Here is a 23577-nt window from a genome sequence, read left to right on the forward strand (position 1 = left end):
AAACACTCAGGAATGCCAGGGCTGCAAAGACAGGGCCTACAAGGAGGCAAGCTTTACTGCCCCCTGCAGGCTACTGAAGGCGCTAACCATCTTATTTTCCTAACTACTAGGAAATCCCTCAGTCACAGTCATCCCTCTGGCTTGATCCTTTATCTCCACCAAGATTCTACTCAATGTGTTTTCTAGCAGAAGACATGCAGTAACAGTCACTGTTACTAATAATCAGGAAAATCCGAAACCTAAATGTCCAACAACAGACTGTTAATCAAATAGATTATATATTCAGAAGATAAAATTACCACATAAAGTCAAAAATTTGAAAAATATTTAATGATGTGAAAATTCTTACAATATAAATATTTAGCAAAAATATAAGATATAATATGACATGTGGAGTTGCAAGTGTAATTTTTTAAAATCAGAGAAAGAAATCTGGAAGAAAACATAAAAATTGAGCTCTGAACTTTAACTTTCTTCCTTTAACTTTACTATGCTTTCTAAATGTTTTGTGTTGAACATATTACCTTTTAAAACAAAAAAGTGGAAAGTGTTATTCTTTAAAATACTTGTATTTCGAGCTTCCCATTCTCACCTTCTCCTATTTCCAAACAGACATTTAATGATATTAACAGGCTGACAGCACAGAAAGTCAGACCTTGAGAAGCACAACAAAGGACAGATAAATGTCAGTATGAAGAAGCAAACACAAAAACTCTAATTTTTTTTAAAAAAGAGGAAGCAATAGGTATGCTGGGACAAAAATCAGAAAGGCAGAAAGGACAGTTCTGGATCAACTTGGATGAACACAAAAGGGAGACGCCATCCCCAATCTCAGGGTAACTCTGCGAGAAGGAAAAAAAAAGTACAAAACTAATTTAGCCTATGTCATAATCTTTCTTAAGGTCAGACCAGGAGGGGGCGAGAAGGAAAAAAAAAGTACAAAACTAATTTAGCCTATGTCATAATCTTTCTTAAGGTCAGACCAGGAGGGGGCGGGTTATTGGAAATAAATACAGTTGATCCTTGAGCAACATGGCTTTGAGCTGTGCAGGCCCACTTATGCGTGGCTTTTTCTTCAATAGTAACATACTACAGGACTGCAGGATCTGAGGTTGGCTGAATCAGCTGATGCGGTACCATGGATACAGAAGCCGACTGTAAGTTATACTTGGATTTATGACTGCATAGGGGGTCAACACCCCTAACTGCCAACCCCCTCCACTTTGTTCAAGGGTCACCTGTATTTTGAATTATAACTTATAACTTCATCATACCAAGTGGTCTGAACTTCTGCTTTTCACCTAGGTGAATTAGCTGCTACTGGTAATCAGTAAGTTACTCCATTTAAAAGTAAAAACAAATGCATTTTGTTTCTATGTCTATTTTTAAAGAATCCTTGGAAAATGTCCAGAAACTGGACTAGATCATATTCATTTGTTAATGAGGGCTATTAATTAAGTAGGTTACTTCACCTGTGTTTCCCTTTTCATCTTCTCGGATGTGAAGATCTTTTACTGATGTCTCCAATTCTAGAAGATCTCTTAGGTCTTCCTTGTATACTTCTATATAAGACACTTTTATATTAAAGTCAATGCTAGGCTTTTCAGAGATGTTTTGAAATATTTCTTGGATAGCACGAGGAATGATACCTTTTTGACCCTCCACAACTGAAGCTGAAAATTTAGAAAAAGAAAGTCCATCTGAAACTTAAGATATAAGAAAAGCTATAAGCAATAAATTTACAATCGGAGAGCTCAATCTAGAGCTCTGTGACAACCTAGAGAGGTGGGAATAGGGAGGGGAGAGTGGGAGGGAAATTCACGAGGGAAGGGACATATGAATACTTATGGCCGATTCACACTGCTGTGTGGCAGAAACCAACACAACACTGTAAAGCAATTATCCTCCCATTCAAAATAAATTTTTAGAAATAAAAAAAAATTACTACCATCAATAAATTTATTTTCTCAAATTTCTATTATAAATTTTTAAAAACCGTAACTATAAAATTCAGAAGCAACCGTTTTCACATGCGTGCGCTTACTCAAACTTCAATCATGCATTCATTAAATATTTATATAGTACCTACTATGTGCCAGGCAGTATTCTAGGACCCCAGGAACCATCAGTGAACAAATCAGGGAAAAGATCCCTGCCCTTATGGAACTGTACTAGGAGAGACAGACAACAGCAAAAGAAGAATAAGTGAATTATACCATATATTAAAAGGCATTAGGTATGCCTGGAGAAAAAAATAAGGCAAGGTAAGGGGGACTGGAAGAGTAAGGGTATTTGGGTGGAAGGTGATTGCAACTTTAAACTGGAAAGTCATAATGTGGGCATCACAGAAAAGCTGACATTTGAGGAGAAACTTGAATGAAGTGGCAGAGGAGCCATGTATGTATCTGAGTGTCCCAGACAGAACAGCAAGTGCGAATGTGCTAAAATAGTGTGATCCAGAAACAAGGAAGCCAGTGTAGCCGGAGCAGAGGGCGCAAGGGGAGAGAGGCAGGGTACGCGGTCAGAGAGGTGACAGGAATCAGAGCGTGTAGGTGTCTGCGGACCACGACAGACTTTAGGTCGTATTCCGAGGGAGATGAGTCACTGGAGCAGAGCAGTAAGTTGGAATTTAAGAGACCACTCTATCTGCTGGGTTTTACATCGATCATAGGAGGGCAGGGGTGGAAGTGGGAGACCACTTAGACCAGTGCACTCACCCAGGAATCTAGAGAGTTCAAGGGAGAGGAGGACCTGATGGTAACACAAAGTTGGAAGCAGAGAAAGATGACAAGTGACCAGAGTCCAGATTGATGTTGAAGAGAGAGCCGTTAAGATTCCCTGACAGACTGGATGCAGAATGTGAGAGAGTGATGAGTCAAGGACAACTCGAAGGTTTTGTCTTGAGCGAGTGAAGCGGTCATCATCTGAGAAGGGGAAGAGTGTGTGCTGAGTTAGTTTAAGGGAAGTAGGGATACAACTAAGAAGGGTGCAGTTGGATATATTAGATCACAGTTCAAGACAGTAGTCTGGACTGGAGGTTAAAAACTAGAAGTCAGGTAGCTACATACAGATGGTATTTAATATCATGGGGCTGGATGAGATCAAGAGGAAAAGCAGAGAGTCAGAAGAGAAGAGCACCAAAGACTGAGCTCTGGACATTTAACCATTTGTGGGATCACTTAAGAGGAACTACTAGCAAGAGAGGAGGAGGAAAACTATGAATGTGGTGACCTGAAATCCAAGTGGAGAGTATGTACCAAGTTTGCTGAAAGGCCAGTTTGACTGGAATGACCAATGAATTTAATCAAGTAAAGGTCATCTGTGATATCCTAACTGCCGTGTCAGATGGAGAGAACTGACGCCATGAGTCACAGATGAATGACACTTTCAAAGTTCTTCTGCAAACAGGAGGAGAGAAGTGGGATGGTGGATGGCAGGTGGAGTGGGTAGAGAAGAGGGGAGGTGGGCAATGCTATTAATTATTTTAAGATGCAGTAAAGACTGAATTACCCAGCATTCTCTCAATTATTAACACTAAAATACTATTAAAATCACACTGTTGTAACTGATGAAAGACTGTGTTCACAATGATCTGATCACTGTGATTATTCACTGTTTAAAATACCATGTGAGCAAAGATTTTTAAAGTTGATTATGCTCCATTTCCTCAAGGTGGGCAAATTGGTCCTCTAAAACACAATGAGAATGTAAATTCCGACAGCTTTTTTGGAGAACCATTAGTATCAACAGTATCAAAAGTTGAAACCATAATCACTCTCTGACTCAGAGATAGTTCTACAGAAATACATGCACATACAATCAAACGTGTTATATAAGGATCAGCAAAGATGTCTTGTTTCTGCTTTACTGACTATGCCAAAGCCTCTGAATGTGTGGATCACAATAAACTGTGGAAAATTCTTAATGAGATAGGAATACCAGACCACCTGAACTGCCTCTTGAGAAAGCTGTATGCGGTTAGGAAGCAATAGTTAGAACTGGACATGGAACAACAGACTGGTTCCAAATAGGAAAAGGAGTATGTCAAGGCTGTATACTGTCACCCTGCTTATTTAACTTATATGCCGAGTACATCATGAGAAATGCTGGGCTGGATGAAGCACAAGCTGGAATCAAGATTGCTGGGAGAAGTATCAGTAACATCAGATATGCAGATGACACCACCCTTAAGGCAGAAAATGAGGAAGAACTAAAGAACTTCTTGATAAAAGTGAAAGAGGAGAGTAAGAAAGTTGGCTTAAAGCTCAACATTCAGAAAACTAAGATCATGGCATCCAGTCCCATCACTTCACAGCAAATAGATGGGGAAACAGTGGAAACAGTGGCTGACTTTATTTTTCTGGGCAACAAAATCACTGCAGATGGTGATTGCAGCCATGAAATTCAAAGACGGTTAACTTACTCCTTGCAGGGAAAGTTATGACCAACCCAGATGGCATATTAAAAAGCAGAGACATTATGTTGCCAACAAAGGTCCACCTAGTCAAGGCTATGGTTTTTCCAGTGGTCATGTATGGATGTGAGAGATGGACTGTGAAGAAAGCTGAGCACCGAAAAATTGATGCTTTTGAACTGTGGTGTTGAAGACTCTTGAGAGTCCCTTGGACTGCAAGGAGATCCAACCAGTCCATCCTAAAGGAGATCAGTCTTGGGTGTTCATTGGAAGGACTGATGTTGAAGCTGAAACTCCAATACTTTGGCCACCTGATACGAAGAGCTGACTCATTTGAAAAGACCCTGATGCTGGGAAAGATTGAAGGCAGGAGGAGAAGGCGACGACAGAGGATGAGATGGTTGGATGGCATCACCAACTCAATGGACATGAGTTTGGGTAAACTCCGGGAGTTGGTGACGGACAGGGAGGCCTGATGTGCTGCAGTTCATGGGGTCGCAAAGAGTCAGACACGACTGAGCAACTGAACTGAACTGAAAGATGTCTTGTAATTGAGAAAAAATTCCAAACACTAATAAATCCATTAGTAGGAGAATGGTTAACAATGGTATACCATGCATCTATTTTTAAACAGATGTCTAAGATCCATAAAGTAAAAAAAGAAACTGCAGAGCAAATTTCACTTGGGTAAAAGAAAACATACATACATATCTATGTGAAGGGTACTTCTGAAAAAATTCACAAAAAATGGTTACCTCTGGGGAGTTAGGACAGGGAGAGAAAAGAGAGGAAAACTTTCATAGCTGTAATACCTGAATTTTTACCTTTAGAAATACATATATAGTCTAAAAATTTTAAATACAGATTACAAAAATAAACTAAATATGCTCTATAGAATTGGAAAAAGCACAAAACAAAAATGCTTACAATCCAATGCAAGACAACAACAAAAACCTAAATGATACTTATGTAACAGTTTAAGGCAAAAATAAAAGACTTAATAAGGAAACATTGAAAGCCCCAGGAATGCAACAGGCATAACTGGTACCAATGAAGTTCAAGACAGAGGCAGTAGCAACTGAACCCAGGTTAGGTCGCTTATCCCACAGCCCTGTGCACTAAAACATCTCTCTTTAGACTTTATTATAATGCAGGTGGACTATTTATTACTATATTCCAAATCAATGAACTGCAACTCATTTATGTTAGCAAGAACCCTTTAAAAAAAAAAAAAATGGTGTCATATTTCTTGACACTTAGCCAAAAAGCTCATTTTGAAAAGAGTGTGAGTTTTTCCCCCTGGTGGTTCAGAATCCACCTGCAATGAGGGAGACCTGGCTTCGACCCCTGGGTTGGGAAGATCCCCTGGAGCAGGAAAATAGCAACCCACTCCGGTATTCTTGCCTGGAGAATTCCATGGACAGAGAAGCCTGGTGGGCTACAGCCCATGGGGTCGCACACGACTGAGGAACTAACACCTTCACTCTAATGGAAAGTACATTCCAAGCTACAAAAAAATTGGCTTACAAGTGAACCTTAAAAACAACTTGCTTCCAAGTTGAAGATTATCAATGTTTAGATTTTAGGCAACAGACATCCTGAAAACCTGAGCCTTATTAACCTGGACAGTCATTCACTTAAACAAGATGCAAGACAGGGGAACTCCCTTGTGGTTCAGTGGTTAGGACAGCACTTTCACTGCCCAGGGCACCACGAAAAAAAACCCGAAAAAGATGCAAGATCTCCATCGTGTGGCAAGTGAAGGAAGCTGCAGGTTTTTCCAGCACAAGAAAGTGAAAATTCCTTCTAGAGAGCTTCCAGGAACTAGCCAATAGCACTATCTATAAACTCCAGCATTATATATGCATTCTACCTTACCCAAAATATGAGGCTGATCAGAAATAGCTCATTCATTTCCCATTTCAATAGATAACAAAGCACAGCAATTCAAAAGATGTATCAAAAAGCTGAATTACAAATAATACTTATAAATAAAGCTTCAAAATGGATTCTGGTAACCGAAAGATCACATGTGCAATGTCAAACTTATACTCCTGAAACAGACTATTTCAGAAAGAAACTATAAAGTTTTATTATACTTCAACAGCCATCATTTAGCTTTTACACACTATTTAAAGAGTATGCAAATAAAAATGTTTAGACATTATGCTTGGTAAAAGTTGGTAAATTCAAGGTTCCGGAAAGCAAGATAATGAGTGTGACTTTCAATAAGTATTACACTGAAAAAAAACAGATTCTCATTTTGCCACAGTGCCTAACATGGTGCCCTGTGCTGTGCTTAGTTGCTTAGTCGTGTCCGACTCTTTGCGACCCCATGGACTATATAGCCCTCCAGGCTCCTCTGTCCATGGGGAGTCTCCAGGCAAGAATACTGGAGTGGGTTGCCATCCCCTCCTCCAGAGGATCTTCCCAACCCAGGGTTTGAATCCAGGTCTCCCACACTGCAGGCGGATTCTTTACCATCTGAGCCACCAGGGAAGCCCTAGCCACTGCAAATGCAATCATTTACTGGAGAAAAAAACAACATTAATTGCATGGTCAATAATCAAACAGTAGATGGCTGACCTAGAATTGGTGTTCTATAGGTAGCCTGGGAAATTGAAAATGCTATTTTCACAGATACATCAAGAAATGCAACTTCAAACAAAGTGTAATTTTTCAACTACCACATGGTGAGAGAAATATTTTGAATTTATGAGCTGTGACTGGCAAGGATAAAAGCAAATAAATGGCTTTCATATATTGGTAGTGGGAATATACACAGGTACAGTCTTTTTGGAGGATAATTTGTCACTATCTATTCACATTTTAAATGTGCATACACGTGGCACTAGTGTAAAGAAATGGCCTGCCAATGCAGGAGACATAAGAGAGGTGGGTTCAATCCCTGGGTTGGGAAGATACCCTGGAAGAGGGCATGGCAACCCACTCTAGTATTCCTGCCTGGAAAATCTCATGGACAGAGGAGCCTGGCAGTCTGCAGTCCATAGGGTCACACAGAATTGGACATGACTGAAGCAACTTAGCATGCTCCCACTACTCAACAAATTTACTTTTAGAAATCTGTTCTACAGAAATACTAGCACATGGATCCAAAATTAAATGTACCAAGATACACACTGCAACTTTTTTGGGGGGCACCTCAAAGCTTGTGGGATCTAAGTTCCCTGACCAGGGACTGAACCTGGGCCATGGTGGTGAAAACGCCAAATCATAACTACTAGACCACCAGGAAACTCCTTGCAACTTTTTATAACAGTAAAAATCAAATCTAATCATTAATACTGTCCCTTAATGCTGGAATGGATGAACTATGATCCATTTAAACTATGGAATATATATGTGCAGTCAAAAAAAAGGTGAAATTCTATGACCTAAATGGGAAGAAATGAAATGATATTTTATACTGTTAAATGAAAAAAGAAAGTTAAAAGAATTACAGGTATAAAATACCTCAGTAAATAGACAAATAACAAAAAACAAAAACTACATGTGTGAATACATGTAATAAGCCTAGACAATGTCTACAGGACTCTAGACAGCAATGTACACAGCCAACTATTATTTCCTAGGAATGAAAGAAGCTTTCATTTGTTCATTTTGATTTCTTAAGCATCATATGCAATTCTTTTTACAGTGAACATTAATTTTTTTAACTGGGGCGGGGGGACATAAAAAACTGTTCCTAATGGTGATATTTCTTCTGGAATGAAGTATTTTAGATCAATTAAAATGTTTTAGGACAATAGATAACTTTAATAACTTTTTTCTGTAAGGAATTAAAATTGGATTCATGGCCTTTTAAAAAACAATTTAGCTATGTGTCACCAAGCTGTGAAAATTTTATAACTCTTATTAGTATATGGCATATACTGAGTCTTAAAGAACATAAAACATTTGCCAGTCAAAAAAACAAAGCTAAGTCCTCAAGAAAACCCACAACTTGTAGTAGAAAAAAACTGAATTATTTATCAAGAGACCCTAAAATAACCTAGTAACTTTAATCTCTTAATTGTATATCACTATGATCCTAAAAAACGGGAAGGGGTAGGAGATACTGGGCACTTATGACTCCTCCATTTAATCTTGGAATGAGAGCTTCCTTGGGCAACACAGCTGCCCTCTAACTCTCCCTACCAATCCCTGCTTATAAAAAGAGATGTTCTTAAAAGTCACTTATTTAGTGTTTGAGAAGCACCAAAGCAATCACACTGAGAATCATTACACATAAACAGAATATTAACAATAATTTTAGACAATGATACATATGCACAACATTCAAAGTTTGTTTTTAGTGGAGAAAAAAAAAATGAATACAGTAAACGATCTCAGCAGAGAACCTAGCTTTCAATCTCAGCTCCATCATGAGCCACCTAACTGAACAAGCCCTTCATTGCTCTTTGGCTGGAGCCATAGAAAGGAAGAGAAACTACTTTCAAGGTTCCTTCCAGCTCTAAAGAAAATCCTATGATCCCACCTTTCCCAACTAGAATTACAAACATGAGAATCTCTATCCAAAAATATTCAGTTATAAAAGTAAAAATCTGCTTATACATGAGGTGATAGATATGTTAACTGGATGGGAGGAATCCTTTCATAAAGTATACATTTATCTAATAACAACACTGTACACTTTAAATATTTTACAACTGCATTTGTCAATTATACTTCAATAAAGCTAGAAAAATAAAAATCTGGCTAGAAAATGTTTAAAAAACACTTTACATAATACATTTCTCCTACTGCCTCTAAGTCTTGTACACTTTAAATATTTTACAACTGTATTTGTCAATTACACCTCATTAAAGCTAGAAAAATAAAATAAAAATCTGACTAGAAAATGTTTAAAAATACTTTACATAATACGTTTCTTCTACTGCCTCTAAGTCTTAGTTGCAGGACTCTCAACATTTATAATACTAAAAGATGCAAAATCTGATCATGTTAACTCATTTCTCTCTTACTTTAAACTCTGTTCAAAATAAGAAAGTGTTTCCAGAGGCCAGCATTGGGAGGTGGGGAAATGGGTGAAGTTGCTCAAAAGGTAAAAACTTTCAGCTATGAGATAATTAAGTTCTGGGGATGTAATGTATACAGCATGGTGACTATACTTAACAATATGTATTGTGTATTTGAAAAGTGTTAAGACAGTAGAACTTAAAAGTTCACATCACAAGAAAAACATGTAATTACGTGAGTGACTAATGTTAAGCTGTATCATTCTTCAATATATAGATATATCAAATCAGTATGCTAAATACTTTGGACTAACACCGTGATACAAGTAAATTATATCTCAAAACTGTGAAAAAATGACAAAGAGCTGAACACTGAATATTGTCTTAAAGGCCTTTTCTCAAGCAAATATAGTAATAAATTAAACTGTTTAATGAAACTTCAATATTTAAAAACAAATCTTTCAAAAATGATCTTATGAACACATCTAATTATCCTATTCATTATTTCATTCAATCAATATGCTAAGCACCTACTATGTGTCTGGCACTGTAGTATTTCAACTTCTTTCTACTATCTCAAATAAAAGTCAGAGTATGAGAACCTTACCAACATGGCCTCCTCCGATGGTGTATGTCTTCCCAGATCCAGTCTGTCCATAGGCAAAAACGGTTGCATTATAGCCCTCAATGAGAGACAACACTAATGGCTTTATACAGGTATTATAAACTTCATCTTGAGTGGAATTTTTGCCAAAAACAAAATCAAAAGTAAAGATTCTATCTCTCCCAATGATAATTTGTTGGGTGTTTGGAATAACTCTCACACAAGCTTGATGATTATGAAGAATTTCCTTGTATACCAGAGGTCTAATTCTTATAGCAACTTTAACTGGTATTTCTTCCATGGCAGCTTAGATTTTACTAAATAGATTTTCTACTTAATATCCATCATCTAGTGTGAGACACATCCATTTTACGTAAGATCTGGACCCCTGTGTATCAAAATAAAAACAAAATTTAGTTATTGTCTCTTTCTTTCCTAATAAACTAACCATCTTCTAAAGCAAAGTCAATTAGAGCAGGCTTTATTCCAATATAAGATAGCTACAAAGAGTAAATCTGTCTAGAAAAAGTATACCTATATAATTCATAGATGAAACAATACAATGTCCAGGTTTACAGCAAAATAATTTAGGGGGTGGGAGCCATCAGTTAGTAAATGATAAAGGAAAGTGATAAGTGAATGGGATTCAATCATGCCATTCTTTCTATAATGGTAATATGTTTTCCAGCTCATTTACCTAAATATTGAATAACTGGGGAGTTAGAAACATACAGCAAGGAAATAACTGGTAATTGTACATATGTACACAAGTAGTACAAAGCAAACCCTTATATTAGACTTTATAGCTATGTACTGAAAAATAACATCTCCCCTTTGTCACAATGTTAGAAATTAATCCATGAAAACAGTTTAAAGGATTTCTATAAGTCAATGTAAATTTAAAATGAAAATTTTTATTCAAAGATAACCAAAACTAACAGAAAAACTGTTGTTTCATTCATGAATTATGTGGTACTTTTTCTAAAATTCTCTAGCGGGATTAATACACTAAAAATTAAATTGGTAGCTATATTTACAATGAACAACCTGAAAAATAAATTAAGAAAACAATTCCATTTACAATAACATTACAAAGAACCAAATGCTCAAGAATATATTTAACAAAAGACATGTAAAACTTACACTCTGAAAACTACAAAATATTGTTGAAACTAAAGAAGATCTAAATAAATGGAAAAACGTCTCATGTTCATGGACTGGAAAGCTTAAAATGGCAATATTCCTCAAACTGCTTTCAAGATTAAACAGAACGCCTATCAAAATCCCAGCTGACTTCTTTGTAGAAATTGAAAAACTGAAAATTGAAAATTTTAAAATTCACATGGAAATTCAAGGGACACAGAATAGTGAATACAATACTGAAAAAGGACAAAGTTGGAGGATATACTTCCCCAATTTCATAACCAGGCAACAGTAATCAAGACAGTATGGTACAGGCACAAAAACAGAAATACATAACAATAATTGGAGACTGCTCAGAGATAAACTCACCCACCTATGGTCACCTAATTTCTATGACAAAGAAGGCAAAAACATACAATGGAGAAAGACTCTTCAATAAGGGGTGCCGGGAAACCTGAACATCTAATGTAAAAGAATGAAATTAGAACACTCCCTAACACCATACACAAAAATAAACCCAAAATGAATTAAAGACCTAAATGTAAGGTCAGATACAATGAAACTCTTAGAGGAAAACATAGGCAAAACACTCTGTGGCATAAATCACAGTAAGATCTTTTCTGACTCACCTCTGAGAGTAATGAAAATAAAAACAAAAATAAAGAAGTGAGACCTAATTAAACTTAAAAGCTTTTGCACAGCAAAAGAAACCATAAGCAAGATGAAAAAACAACCTGCAGAAAGGGAGAAAAGTATTTGCAAGTGAAGCAACTGACAAAGGATTAATCTCCAAAACTTTATACAAACAGCTCCTGCAGCTCAATTAAAAAAAAAAAACACAACACAACCAAAAACTGGGCAGAAGATCTAAATAAACATTTCTCCAAGGAAGATATACAGATGGTTAAAAAGCACATGAAAAGATGCTAAACATCACTAATTAGGGAAGTGAAAATCAAATGAAAACTACAACAAGGTGTCACCTCACACTGTCAGAATGACCATCATCAAAAAATCTACAAACAATAAATGCTGGAGAGGGTGTAAAGAAAAAGAGAATGCTCTTACACTGTTGGTGGGAATGTAAATTGACATGGTCACCAGAGACAACGGTACGGAGGTTTCTTAAAAAACTAAAAACAGAAGTACCATATATGATCCAGCAATCCCACTCCTGGGCATTAACTTGGACAAAACCATAATTCAAAACGATATATGTACCCCAATGTTCACTGCAGCACTATTTACAACAGCCAGGATATGGAAGCAATCTAAATGTTCATCAACAGAGGAATGGATGAAGAAGATATGGTACATACTAAATACAATGGAATATTACTCAGACATAAAAAGGAACAAAATTGGGACACTTCCATAGACGTGTATGGACCTAGAGACCTACAGAGTGAAGCAAGTCAGAAAAAGAAATATCATATATTAATACATATATGTGGAACCTGAAAAAATTGGTACAGACGATCTTATTTCCAAAGCAGAAATAGAGACACAGACAGAGAGAACAACATATAGATCCCAGTGGGAAGAGGGGTGTGTGGGACAAACTGGGAGACTGAGATTGTGATTCACATATATACACTAATGAAATGATGTATAAAATAGACAATTAATGAGACCCTGCTGTACGGCACAAGGAACTCTACTCAATGACCTGTGGTGACCAAAATGGAAAGGAAAGCTGAAAAAGACGGGATATACGGCTTCTTTGATGGCTCAGCGGTAAAAAATCTGCCTGTAATGCAGGAGATGCGGGTTCTATTCCTGAGTTGAGAAGATCACCTAGAGAAGGCAAGGGCAACCCACTCCAGTATTCTCACCTAGGAAATCCCACGGCAGAGGAGTTTGGCAGGCTACAGTCCATTGGGTCACAAAAGGGCCGGACACAACTTGGTGACTAAACAACAAAACAGCTGATTTATTTTGCTGTTTTAGAAGCTAATACAACACGGCAAAGCAAGTATGAACCACCAAAGTCTTAAAAGGAAACACAAGGGTAACTCTTTGTAACCTCGAATTTAGCAATGGCTTCTCATTGACGTCACCAAAAACAAAAGCAATAGCAATAAGCGGTGAAAGGAAAAGTACATAAAACGAACTCAATCAAATTGAAAGTTTGTACCCCAAAGGATACTACCAAGAAAATGAAAAGACAGCAGCACTATTCACAACAATCAAGACATGGAAACAACCCAAATGATCATCAACAGATAAATGGATAAAGAAGACGTGGTATGTATAGACAATGGAATACTACTCAGCCATAGAAAAGGAAAATAATGCTGTTTGTAGCAACATAGATGGACCTAGAGATTATCATACAAAATGAAGTTAGAAAAATACAAGTACATATGACATCACTTGTATGTGGAATCTAAAGTATGACACAAATTAACTCATCTACAAAACAGATAAAGACTCATAGACATAGAGAACAGATCTGCAATTGTCAAGGTGGAGAGAGGAGAGGGAAGAACAGAGTGGGGGTTAGTAGATGCAAACTATTATATGCAGAACAGATAAAAACAAGGTCCTACTGTATAGCACTGGGACTGTATTCAATATCCTGTGAAAAATCAATCATAAAGGAAAAGAATGTGTGTATATATATATATATATATATATATATATATATCTGAATCACTTTGCTACACAGCAGAAATTAATATAACATGGTAAATCAACTATACTCCAATAAAAATTTTAAAAAGGAGTATAAAAAATAAAAAATACAATATTGATAACAGAAAAAAAAAAGTGAAAAGACAATTTGTTGAATGCTGCTGTTGTTTAGTCGCCCAGTCATGTCTGACTCTTCTGTGACCCAACGAATTGGGATTCTCCAGGCAAGAATACTGGAGTGAGTTGCCATTTCTTTCTCCGAGGGATCTTCCTGACCCAGGGGTCGAACCTGCGTCTCCTGCATTGGCAGGAGATCCTATACTGCTGAGCCACAGGAGAAAATACTTGCAAGTCATATATCTAATAACCATTTGTGTCTAGAATACATAAAGACTATTACAATTCAGAAGGAAAGAAAAAAACACCAAATTTAAAAGTGGGCAAAAGATCCGAAAAGAGAGTTTTTCAACGATGATATAAAAATGGCCAGGGGGCTTCCCTGGTGGTCCAGTGGTTAAGAATGTGCCTTGGAATGCGAGGGACATGGGTTCAATCCCTGGTCCAGGAAGCCCCCACATGCTGTGGGGCAACTAAGCCCTTGTGCCACAACTACTGAGCCCTTGGCCTAGAGCAGACAAGAGAAGCCACCGCAACAAGAAGCCCTTGCACTGCAACAGAGTAAGTAGCCCCAGCTCACCGCAACTACAGAAAGCCAGGGCAAATCAACAAAGACCAAGCAAAAAATAAATAAATAATAAATAAATAAAATTATGTAGTGTAGCAGTTAGTTGCTCAGTCGTGTCCTACTCTTTGTGACCCCAAGGACTGTAGCCCACCAAGGCTCCTCCGTCCATGGAATTTTCCTGGCAAGAATATCGGAGTGGGTTGCCGTTCTCTTCTCCAGGGGATCTTCCCTACCCAGGGATGGAACCTGGGTCTCCAGCTTTGTGAGCAGATTCTTTACCTGGTCTGAGCTACCAGGGAAGCCCATAATAAATAAATTTTATTTATATAAAATTTTATATATATATATATATATACACAATTTACACCCACTGACATAGCTATAAAAAAGATCACGTAAGTGTTGGCAAGAAGGTAGAGAATATGGAACCCTTAAGGGAATATACAATGATACAGCCGCTTTGGAACAGCCTGTGTGCGTGTGCAAAGTTGCTTCAGTTGTGTCCGGCTCTTTTCGACCCCATGGACAGGCTCCTCTGTCCATGAGATTCTCCAGGCAAGAATACTGGAGTGGGTTGCCATGCCCTCCTCCAGTGGCAACAGGCTGGCAGTACCTCAAAATGTTAAACACACAGTTATCACTTCACCCAGCAATGCTACTCTCAAATATATTTTCCAAAGAAATCAAAACATATGTTGACATAAAAAGTTGTAAATGAAAGTTCACATCTTGTTAGTATAAAAGTTAAAAGAAAAAGGAAGTAATAAGTAATCTATGTTTAAATGCAGATGAAAAGTAATCAGTTTGGGGTGGGGCTGAGCCCTATGGAGAAGGGCTCTCTAGTAACCGAGCAGACTAATGGACTAAAATAATATTTTCAGCACTACATGCAATGAAAATGTTAATTAAGGCACATTTAGTATTCACTAGCCTCTAAAAAGAACTCTGCAGCAGTACTGTGCATTTATAATTTGGGGAGTGGACAGTTTGAAAAGGATCACAGTAACAAAAAAAACATTTACATCACAGTACTAACAGCCCAATGAGAGTTAAAAAAATATCAGCTCCCCTGGGCTGTAAAATCCCAAAACAAGAGTCAACAAACAATCTTTAATGGCCAAACAGATGCACTTAACCTTGGCAGTTTTAATCATTCTAGTGAAATTCGGCACTGAAAAAACAAATACTCATAAATATGGGGAATCTTTTCTTGGATAAAAAAGGACTATACTCCATTTGGTATTGGAAACTTTTCCAAAGAAACTACAAGGATGTAGTATGATTTAGTTCTTCCAAATGTCTCTGAACACCTATATTAGGAGTTTTTACCACACAGATTAGTTTTTTTAATACCATCACATTAAAACAAAACAGTCTATGTTAAGCTAAACCTAACTACTTCCAGTAAAATTGCTAATAAAAGGTACAAGTATAATTGAGATGTTTTCACTTTATTGATTTTTTAAATAGGAGTATCTATAAACAATCTGAATACAAAGGCAACAAAAATCCACCTACTCTAATCACTAAAAACCAATAAGGGCCCATAAACATATAGCTAGCAAAAAAAAAAAAAATCAGTATAAAAAAATTTATTTTTCTTTTTAAAAAAATTCATAGTACTTATACTTCTTTAGATACTGATCAAATACAGCCATCAAAAGCATATATATTATCTCACCAGTAAATCTGACGAAAGGTAAAATATGACTGGCTGGTGGTATTTACGCACACGCAATGGAGTTTTGAAATCTGATCAAAGGAAGGAGAAATGTTTGATTACTGATGCCGTTACTGATTAGAAAGATGTCTCCAAATACTGTAGTCATCTTGTGCCTCTGGCTTTTCAATAGTAGTTATTATCTAAAAATTGTAGTTTGTAAGTAATAAATATTTTCGTAAGAAACTTTCTGGCAAATGAGTAGTGAGTCTCATAAGGATCTCAGAAAAGGCCCCAAATGCATTAAGAACTAGACGAAGAAGACAGGAAGCAAACATGGGGAAACAACGAAGCTTTCCAAATGGGAGGGGGCGAGGTTTTATTTTTAAAAGGTTTCAAAGAAAGAATCTGGGCACCCTTACTCTCAATTATCTCCGGCTGTAAGGGAGAGGGCTTTCCGACTTCTGCAGAGCTTAGAATGCAGCAAAGTTCCAACATCCGCAATGGAAAAAGGAGGCCTGTGGGGACAAAACGAAAGCACCACGGAGGGTGGGCCTTTCCCGTCCCTCTTCAGATCCCACAGCTCAAGTATGAACACAAGATAATACACAAGATCCGACTTCGTGCGGCTCGGCCCGGGGTTCCCGCGCGTCCCTATTCCTCAAGCCCCTCTATCTCATGGGGCACCCAACTTCCCCGGCCACTCGCCGGGGGACCCCAGCAACGACCTCAGGCCCCTCGGGCGCCCTCCTCCGTCTTGCTGACGCCCCAACCGCCCACCCCGCCAGCCAAGCCTCGGCGGGTCCCAGTCCCCCGGCCCGCACCCTCGCCTTCCAACCGCCTGTCGAGGACGCCGGCGCAGAGGACGCGCTGTCGCCGCACCAGACCCGGACCTCCCGCCCGGCCCGGCCCGCCTGCCACTCACAGACCGGTTCGAGAAAGCCCGTCTCAGGCGGCCAGCGCAGCGCAGGACTTCTCGGCTTCACTTCGCCCCGCCGCGCCGCCGCTACCGCCGCCGCCCGCGCCTTTTGTTGTTATGGGTTCTCCAGGCAACCGGCGGAGCTCGTGCTGACGTGCCCCGGCCCGTCAGGGCGTCCGGCGGCTCCCGGGCCCCGCCCCTGTCTGCCAAGCCCCGCCTCTGGACCCGCCCCGTGAGGGAGGAGCCAAGAACCGGCCGCCTCCCAGATTCCCTCCAAAGTAAAACCCCGGGACCCCTCTCACAGTGCTCAGCTGAAGTAACCCTCCACGAGTTTGTAAAGTGATTATGAGAAAGAGTCACATTGCTTTCAGTATTTTAGCTACGAATTCTATTTATTTTTATTGAAGTTACGTTCATAAAATGAACCATTTTAAGGTGTACAATTCAATGGCATTTTAGACATTCACAGTGTTGTGCAACCATCACCTCTACTTCCAAAACATTTTCATCATTCCAAAAGGAAAACCTAATACTGGTTAGCAACACTCCTATTCCTCTCTCCCCCAGCCACTGGAGACCACTAATCACCTTTCTAAAGAGTTACCTGATTTGGGCATTTCATAGTCGTAGAATCATACGTATTGTGGCCTTGTGGTGGCTTTTTTTTTTTTTTTTTTTTTTGGTTAAAAAACAATTCCCAGGTTTACTCCTGTAGTAGCAAGTATCAGGACTTTAATTCCTTTTTATGGCTGAATAATATTCCATCATGAGGACATACTACATTTTATGGATCCATTTATCAATTAATGGACACATGGTTTATTTCCACTTCAGGAATACTGTAAATAATTCTGCTGTGAACATGATATACAGGTATCTGTTTAATGTCTTTTTTTAAGTTCTTTAAGGTATAGACCTCACAATAAGAGATGAGGTCTTAAGAGGCCTCTGAAGACCCTCTCTCTCAAGAAGCTGTAAGAGTGACCCAGAGAGTCTAGGGAAATGGCACCAAGTGGAAAGCCCCCTTCTGGTTGGACATGGCTGGGGGAGGAAGCTGTCTCTATCTCTAACCTGAAGCAGAGTAATTGAATGGCAGCATAGGGAGAGCCCTGGAGTGGAACAGCCTACACTACCACCATCTGTTAGGGCAAGAACCTGTGATTTTCCTGTTTTCCATCTTGCCATCACAAATCCATCCTGTACACTTTCACCTGACCACAAATCTGCCTTTTGCCTATACTGTTTTTGCAGTGTTATGGAGAATATTACTACTTAGCAGCTGCAATGAGAAATCCATGTATGAAGAGGCACAATTTTGCTGAGAAGATGCTTTGTTAGTCTATACCCAGGTGGAAGTTAAGCCTCCTGAGAATGACTTGGTAGGTATTCAGGCTTCAGAGAAGAGGATGGTGATGCTCATGTGAACCTAGAGAGGAATATTTGACTGTTCTTGAGAAGGAATGAGAAAGACGGAGGAAGCCTCAGATGTTAGGAAGAGGCTGAGAGGCTGAATCAGAGAGGAAGGAAAGGCTAGCTGATAAACGAATTCCAGGGAGAACAGACATAGCTAAAGGAGATCTTTAGGTTGCATACTGTGAGGAAGGTGAACCCCTTCCTCACTTGAGAGGGTAACAGGCAGGAAGGCCAGGGGTCTCCAAATGGAGGAAAGAGGCTGCAAGTGCCAGACATTTTTATCTCTCTTAAGCAGCAGGAAAAAACAAACCAGAGATAGGTTTTTCCTTCTCTATACAAATTTAAAAGGAAGTTTCTCTTAACATGCTGTGTTGCCATGACACCTGGTCTCACCTAAAGCTAACTACTCTCAAACCTTGAGTTAACCAATGCATTTCTTTTTCTTATGGAAATGTTGTCTTAAGCTATGTTAGTGTACCCCAGACTCTATCTTCAAGTTGGTTCAGCCAAATGGCCTAACTTACTTACTCAGATATTGTTCCCTAATCTATGTAAATGAAACTATTTGTTGGTATTCTGCCCTTCTACAAGATTCAAGTCAATCGTTGTATGGCCAGGGATGAATTATCTGGTGCCATTCTAAATTTTATGACACTCCTTTCTTTTCATTAACAGACTGTGAGTGACTATACAACATTCAGCTAAAGACTAGGAGGGGGTACTCCTTTGCCCCCTTCTGATGCCTGTGTCAGAAGCTTTCTCTATCTCCTTTATACTTTAATAAAACTTTATTACACAAAAACTCTGAGCGATCCAGCCTCGTCTCTGGCCCCGGATTGAATTCATCTCCTCCGGAGGCCAAGAATCCCGGCGTCTTATTGTTCAGCAACAACCTTTCACACTGTCCCCTGCAAAATATTCAGTAAAATCTACATCGCTAACCAAAGTATTTGTGACACAAATTGTTTATAACAACCTGAAGATCTGCCAGCCTCTAAGTCAAGTCTGGTGCTGGACAAAAACCACGTGAACCTTGAAGGCAGAGAAGAAAGCTGAAATCTGGCTTACATGTCGATGATGCTTTACCTCACTTAATAAACCAAGGCAATGTAAATTAAAATAATAAACCATTTTACCTATAAAGTTGGTAACAACTTTTTATAGTGTAATAGGCAAGCATTCAATGAGACAGACTTTTTTTTTAAACCTTTTGAGTACGCCTCATGGCTGCCCCACTTGACTTGTATGATCTTAGTTCCCCCACCAGGGATCAAACCCATGTCCCCTGCATTGGCAGTGAGTGGTCTTAACCACTGAACCACCAGGGAAGTCCCCAAGACAGATTTTTATACACAATCCCACCTCTTGGCATCTCTCCAAAGAAAATAAAAATATAAATAAAGAATCATGTAGAAGGATATTCATTATGGTATTATGTGTAACAGCAAAAACTTTGAAAGTTACGTGTATGTTCAATGAAAGGTATCCCTAAATTAACAATAGTATATTTATAAAAGAGAACATTATGTACATATCGAAATTCAATTTTACAAGAATTTGATAAAGGAAAATGCCTACAAATTAGGCATATGAAGTACTATCTAGTGTTCTCATCTGAAGAATTGGAATAGAAGTCATCCCTACTTCATAGAGTTGTTGTGAAATTTGAAAAGTGGAACTAATTGTAAAGCAAGGACTTGAAAATTATTAGGTACTTAGAATGATGGTGGCATTTTTCTCAAACTTGTTCAGGGGAGAAACACACATACACACACGCATATATATATATATATATATATATATATATATATATATATATATATATATAAAAGCAAAAAAAATAGTTAAAATGTTCAACAAAGTTCATCAAAACAACCATCATTAAAACTGAGTTAAAGGTCATTTATAATTTAATCAACTAGGGTCTTGATTCAATGAATAAAACCCAATTCTGGAATACTTAAGAAAAAAAAAAGACTTTATTGAAAAGTGTATCATTAAAATGCTTTATGTTACAAGTAGTGGCAATGCCAAGTCACATCTTGACTAAGAAAATATATTTCAGTTCATATAACTTGAAATGAAATATGAAAAATCAGTCTTAGAATTGGTAAAATAGAACATACTCCTACATATTCATGAGTTTATCTGAAGGGGCCTCTATTCTGTGGCATTATTTATTATTTCTGCACCAGTACCGTACTGCTTTAATTACTATAGCTTTGCCCTATATTTTACTGATAGGGCAAGCCGTTCCTCCTTATTCTATTTTTTGACTATTCTTGGCATTTTTCCTCCAGAAGAACTTTTGAATCAGTCTGACAATTTCCAGAAGAAAGTTCCATTGAGATTTTTTAATTGGAATTGCAATTTAATTTTAAAAACCTATAACTTTACTTTTATAAACATAGAGGACAAATTTTTAAATGTAAAAATTTCATGGCTTTTTAGGAAAAAGATAAAATGCTTCTCATGATAAAGTCTACTCTTCTTGACATGATATACTTTTTCATTTGTCCTTTAGAATGTCTCACATTCTAGATTTGGCCGTTACATCTTTGTGCTGCCATTAAACAGGTTCCTCTCTTTCCTACATTTTCTGTAAACTACATTTCCTGTAGATCTAGATTCTTGATTAGATTCAGGCTCAATTTTTCTGGCAAGAATAATTCATAGACAGGGTTGTGTACTTCCCTATTCAACACACCAGGAAGCATATAATGTCTGAGTGTCCCACTTCTGGTGATGTTAAGATTACTAGTAAATTCAGGTGCTTTCAGCCTAATCCATCCATTTAAAATTTCCCCATCAACATTTTACCTAACGGTTTTAACAACCATTGATGATTATTTTACAGATCCATTATTAGGAATTCATTAGGAATTCCAAAATGGTAATGTTCTAACTCTAATATTCTTTTTTGCATTTATTAGCTAGAATTGTTCTATAAAGAAGTTTCCCTCTATCAAATTATCCTAAAATGCAGTTAGTAGAGGACCTATGCTTGATTTTTTTTCTCTTCTATTTATCAATTTTGAGAATAATGAATTGATCCCTACCAAACTCCAAAGTTGACCAACAGGGTTTCTTTTTTTGGATTGGGTAGGAGTGATTATGAACTCATAGAATTTTATACTTTCTATTTGCTTTCCAAATACCATTTTCACCCTTCAAAGTATTTCTAGACTTCTTATTAAGAACCACTGTGACTTACTGTTTCTTTTCATTTTAATCCAGGCTTCATGAATGGTGTCAAGTTTTAATCATTGAATTCCATTCCTACAACCAAAGAATACTGATTAATTCATATGCCAACCAACCCTCAGTCTTCCTGAGAATGTTGAAATAGAAATGGCAAGGGAAGGGAGAGTTATTAGATTTTTCCCAACTTCATTAGGAAATTCAGTCAGTTCTTTCCTTAGGCCAACTCAGAATTTAAGACTTATTTGTTTCCTAGCTCTTCAATGGTTCCCAAATTGAAATGATCCCCACCTGGTGAAGAATTCTGATTACACAAAGGTATAGAAGACAAAGTTGTTTGGACTGCCTACCATCCCCTTTCCTTTCGATAAGCAGACCTCATCTACTTATTCAAGAACTACCCCTATTCCTTGGCTCAAATGGTAAAGAATCCGCTTGCAGTACAGGAGACCCAGGGTTCGAGAAGGTTATGGAAACCCACTCCAGTATTCTTGCTTGGAGAATCCCATGGACAGAGGAGCCTGGCAGTTACAGTCCAAAGGGTTGCACAGAGTCAGACATGACAGAAGTACACATGTACACATGTACCCCTGCAAATTCATTGGAAGGACTGATGCTGAAGCTGAAACTTCAATTCTTTGGCCACCTGATTGGAAGAACTGACTCATTACAAAAGACCCTGATGCTGGGAAAGATTGAAGGTGGGAGGAGAAGGGGATGACAGAGGATGAGTTGGTTGGATGGCATCACTGACTCTATGAACATGAATTTAAGTAAGCTTCAGGAGTTGGTAATGGACAGGGAAGCCTGGTGTGCTGCAATCCATGAGCTTACAAAGAGTCAGACATGACTGAGTGAACTCAACTCAACTGAGTGTACCCCTGATCCACCTGCCAGGCCAGCCAATCACTTGGCTCTTACCCCAGGCCCCAGGCAGGGGACCTGGGACTCAAGCCAGGCTAATTAGCCAAGCTACAGATTTTTTTGCATGGACTACTGGCAAAGATTTGCACTCTGTTGCCTGTAATCACTAGCTATTAGAGTCATCTCTTCCAACAGAGCAAAAATGTATAATCTTTGTGCATTTTAATCCATTGATCGCAACTGGGCATTGCTAAGACAAGCTCTTTCCCTGAATTTATCTTTTTTAAAAAATCATTACATATCCTTTTTCATTAAACTAGTTTGAGTCTGTTTTTTTTTTCACTCAAAACTAAAACATCTTTAACGCAATGGGAGAAATCAAAACAGAAAGGAAAAGAAGGAAAAGAAAATAAAAAGGAAAAGAAAGGATATAGTGAATGGGGAAAAAGAGAAACTTAGATGAATGCCACTATAATAAATTCTCCAAACTTCCAATTGCTTTACTCAGTGAGTCTTATACCTAAAAGGAATCATAAAAATTACTTAGCCCCATTATGTTTTATTAATTTCTTACTTTATATTTGATATCCCTAAGTTAGACAAAAATTACTTTGCAATATTATCTATTCATGCTCGTATTAGGGTCCTCCAGAGAAACAGAGCCAATATGATATATATAGAGAGATAGATGTAGATCGAACTTTAGACCTATAATCTATATCTGTCTGTACATCCATCCATCCAACCATTCATCCATCCATTTATCTATCTATCTAGAGAGAAAGATGTATTTTAAGGAGTAGGCTCATGTGATTGTGACGGAGAAGGCAATGGCACCCCACTCCAGTACTCTTGCCTGGAAAATCCCATGGATGGAGGAGCCTGGTAGGCTGCAGTCCATGGGGTCACGAAGAGTCAGACACGACTGAGCGACTTCACTTTCACTTTTCACTTTCATGCGTTGGAGAAGGAAACGGCAACCCACTCCAGTGTTCTTGCCTGGAGAATCCCAGGGACGAGGGAGCCTGGTGGGCTGCCGTCTATGGGGTCGCACGGAG

The 23577-nt window shown here is 38.3% G+C and overlaps 1 protein-coding gene across 9 annotated transcripts in view; it reads right to left on the reverse strand.

Moving 5' to 3' along the window:
* KIF27 (kinesin family member 27) overlaps window positions 1-17185 on the reverse strand; it is an 81984-nt gene extending 64799 nt beyond the window's left edge. The window contains exons 1-4 of one of the 9 annotated variants that reach the window (XM_065946409.1): window positions 17048-17064; window positions 16545-16640; window positions 10001-10385; window positions 1473-1673 (exon numbers count right to left, since the gene is read on the reverse strand). In XM_065946409.1, coding sequence (XP_065802481.1) covers window positions 1473-1673; window positions 10001-10298 — 499 coding nt within the window. In that variant the 5' untranslated portion in view covers window positions 10299-10385; window positions 16545-16640; window positions 17048-17064. Of the gene's footprint in view, window positions 1-1472; window positions 1674-2089; window positions 2172-10000; window positions 10386-16143; window positions 16215-16544; window positions 16968-17047 lie in introns of those variants that run through there. The other 8 variants (XM_065946410.1, XM_065946413.1, XM_065946414.1 and 5 more) reach the window with 8 other exon arrangements.
* Window positions 17186-23577: the final 6392 nt, after the last annotated feature.

This window comes from Muntiacus reevesi, chromosome 10, assembly GCF_963930625.1.
Source record: "Muntiacus reevesi chromosome 10, mMunRee1.1, whole genome shotgun sequence".
Classification (NCBI taxonomy): Eukaryota; Metazoa; Chordata; class Mammalia; order Artiodactyla; family Cervidae; genus Muntiacus; species Muntiacus reevesi.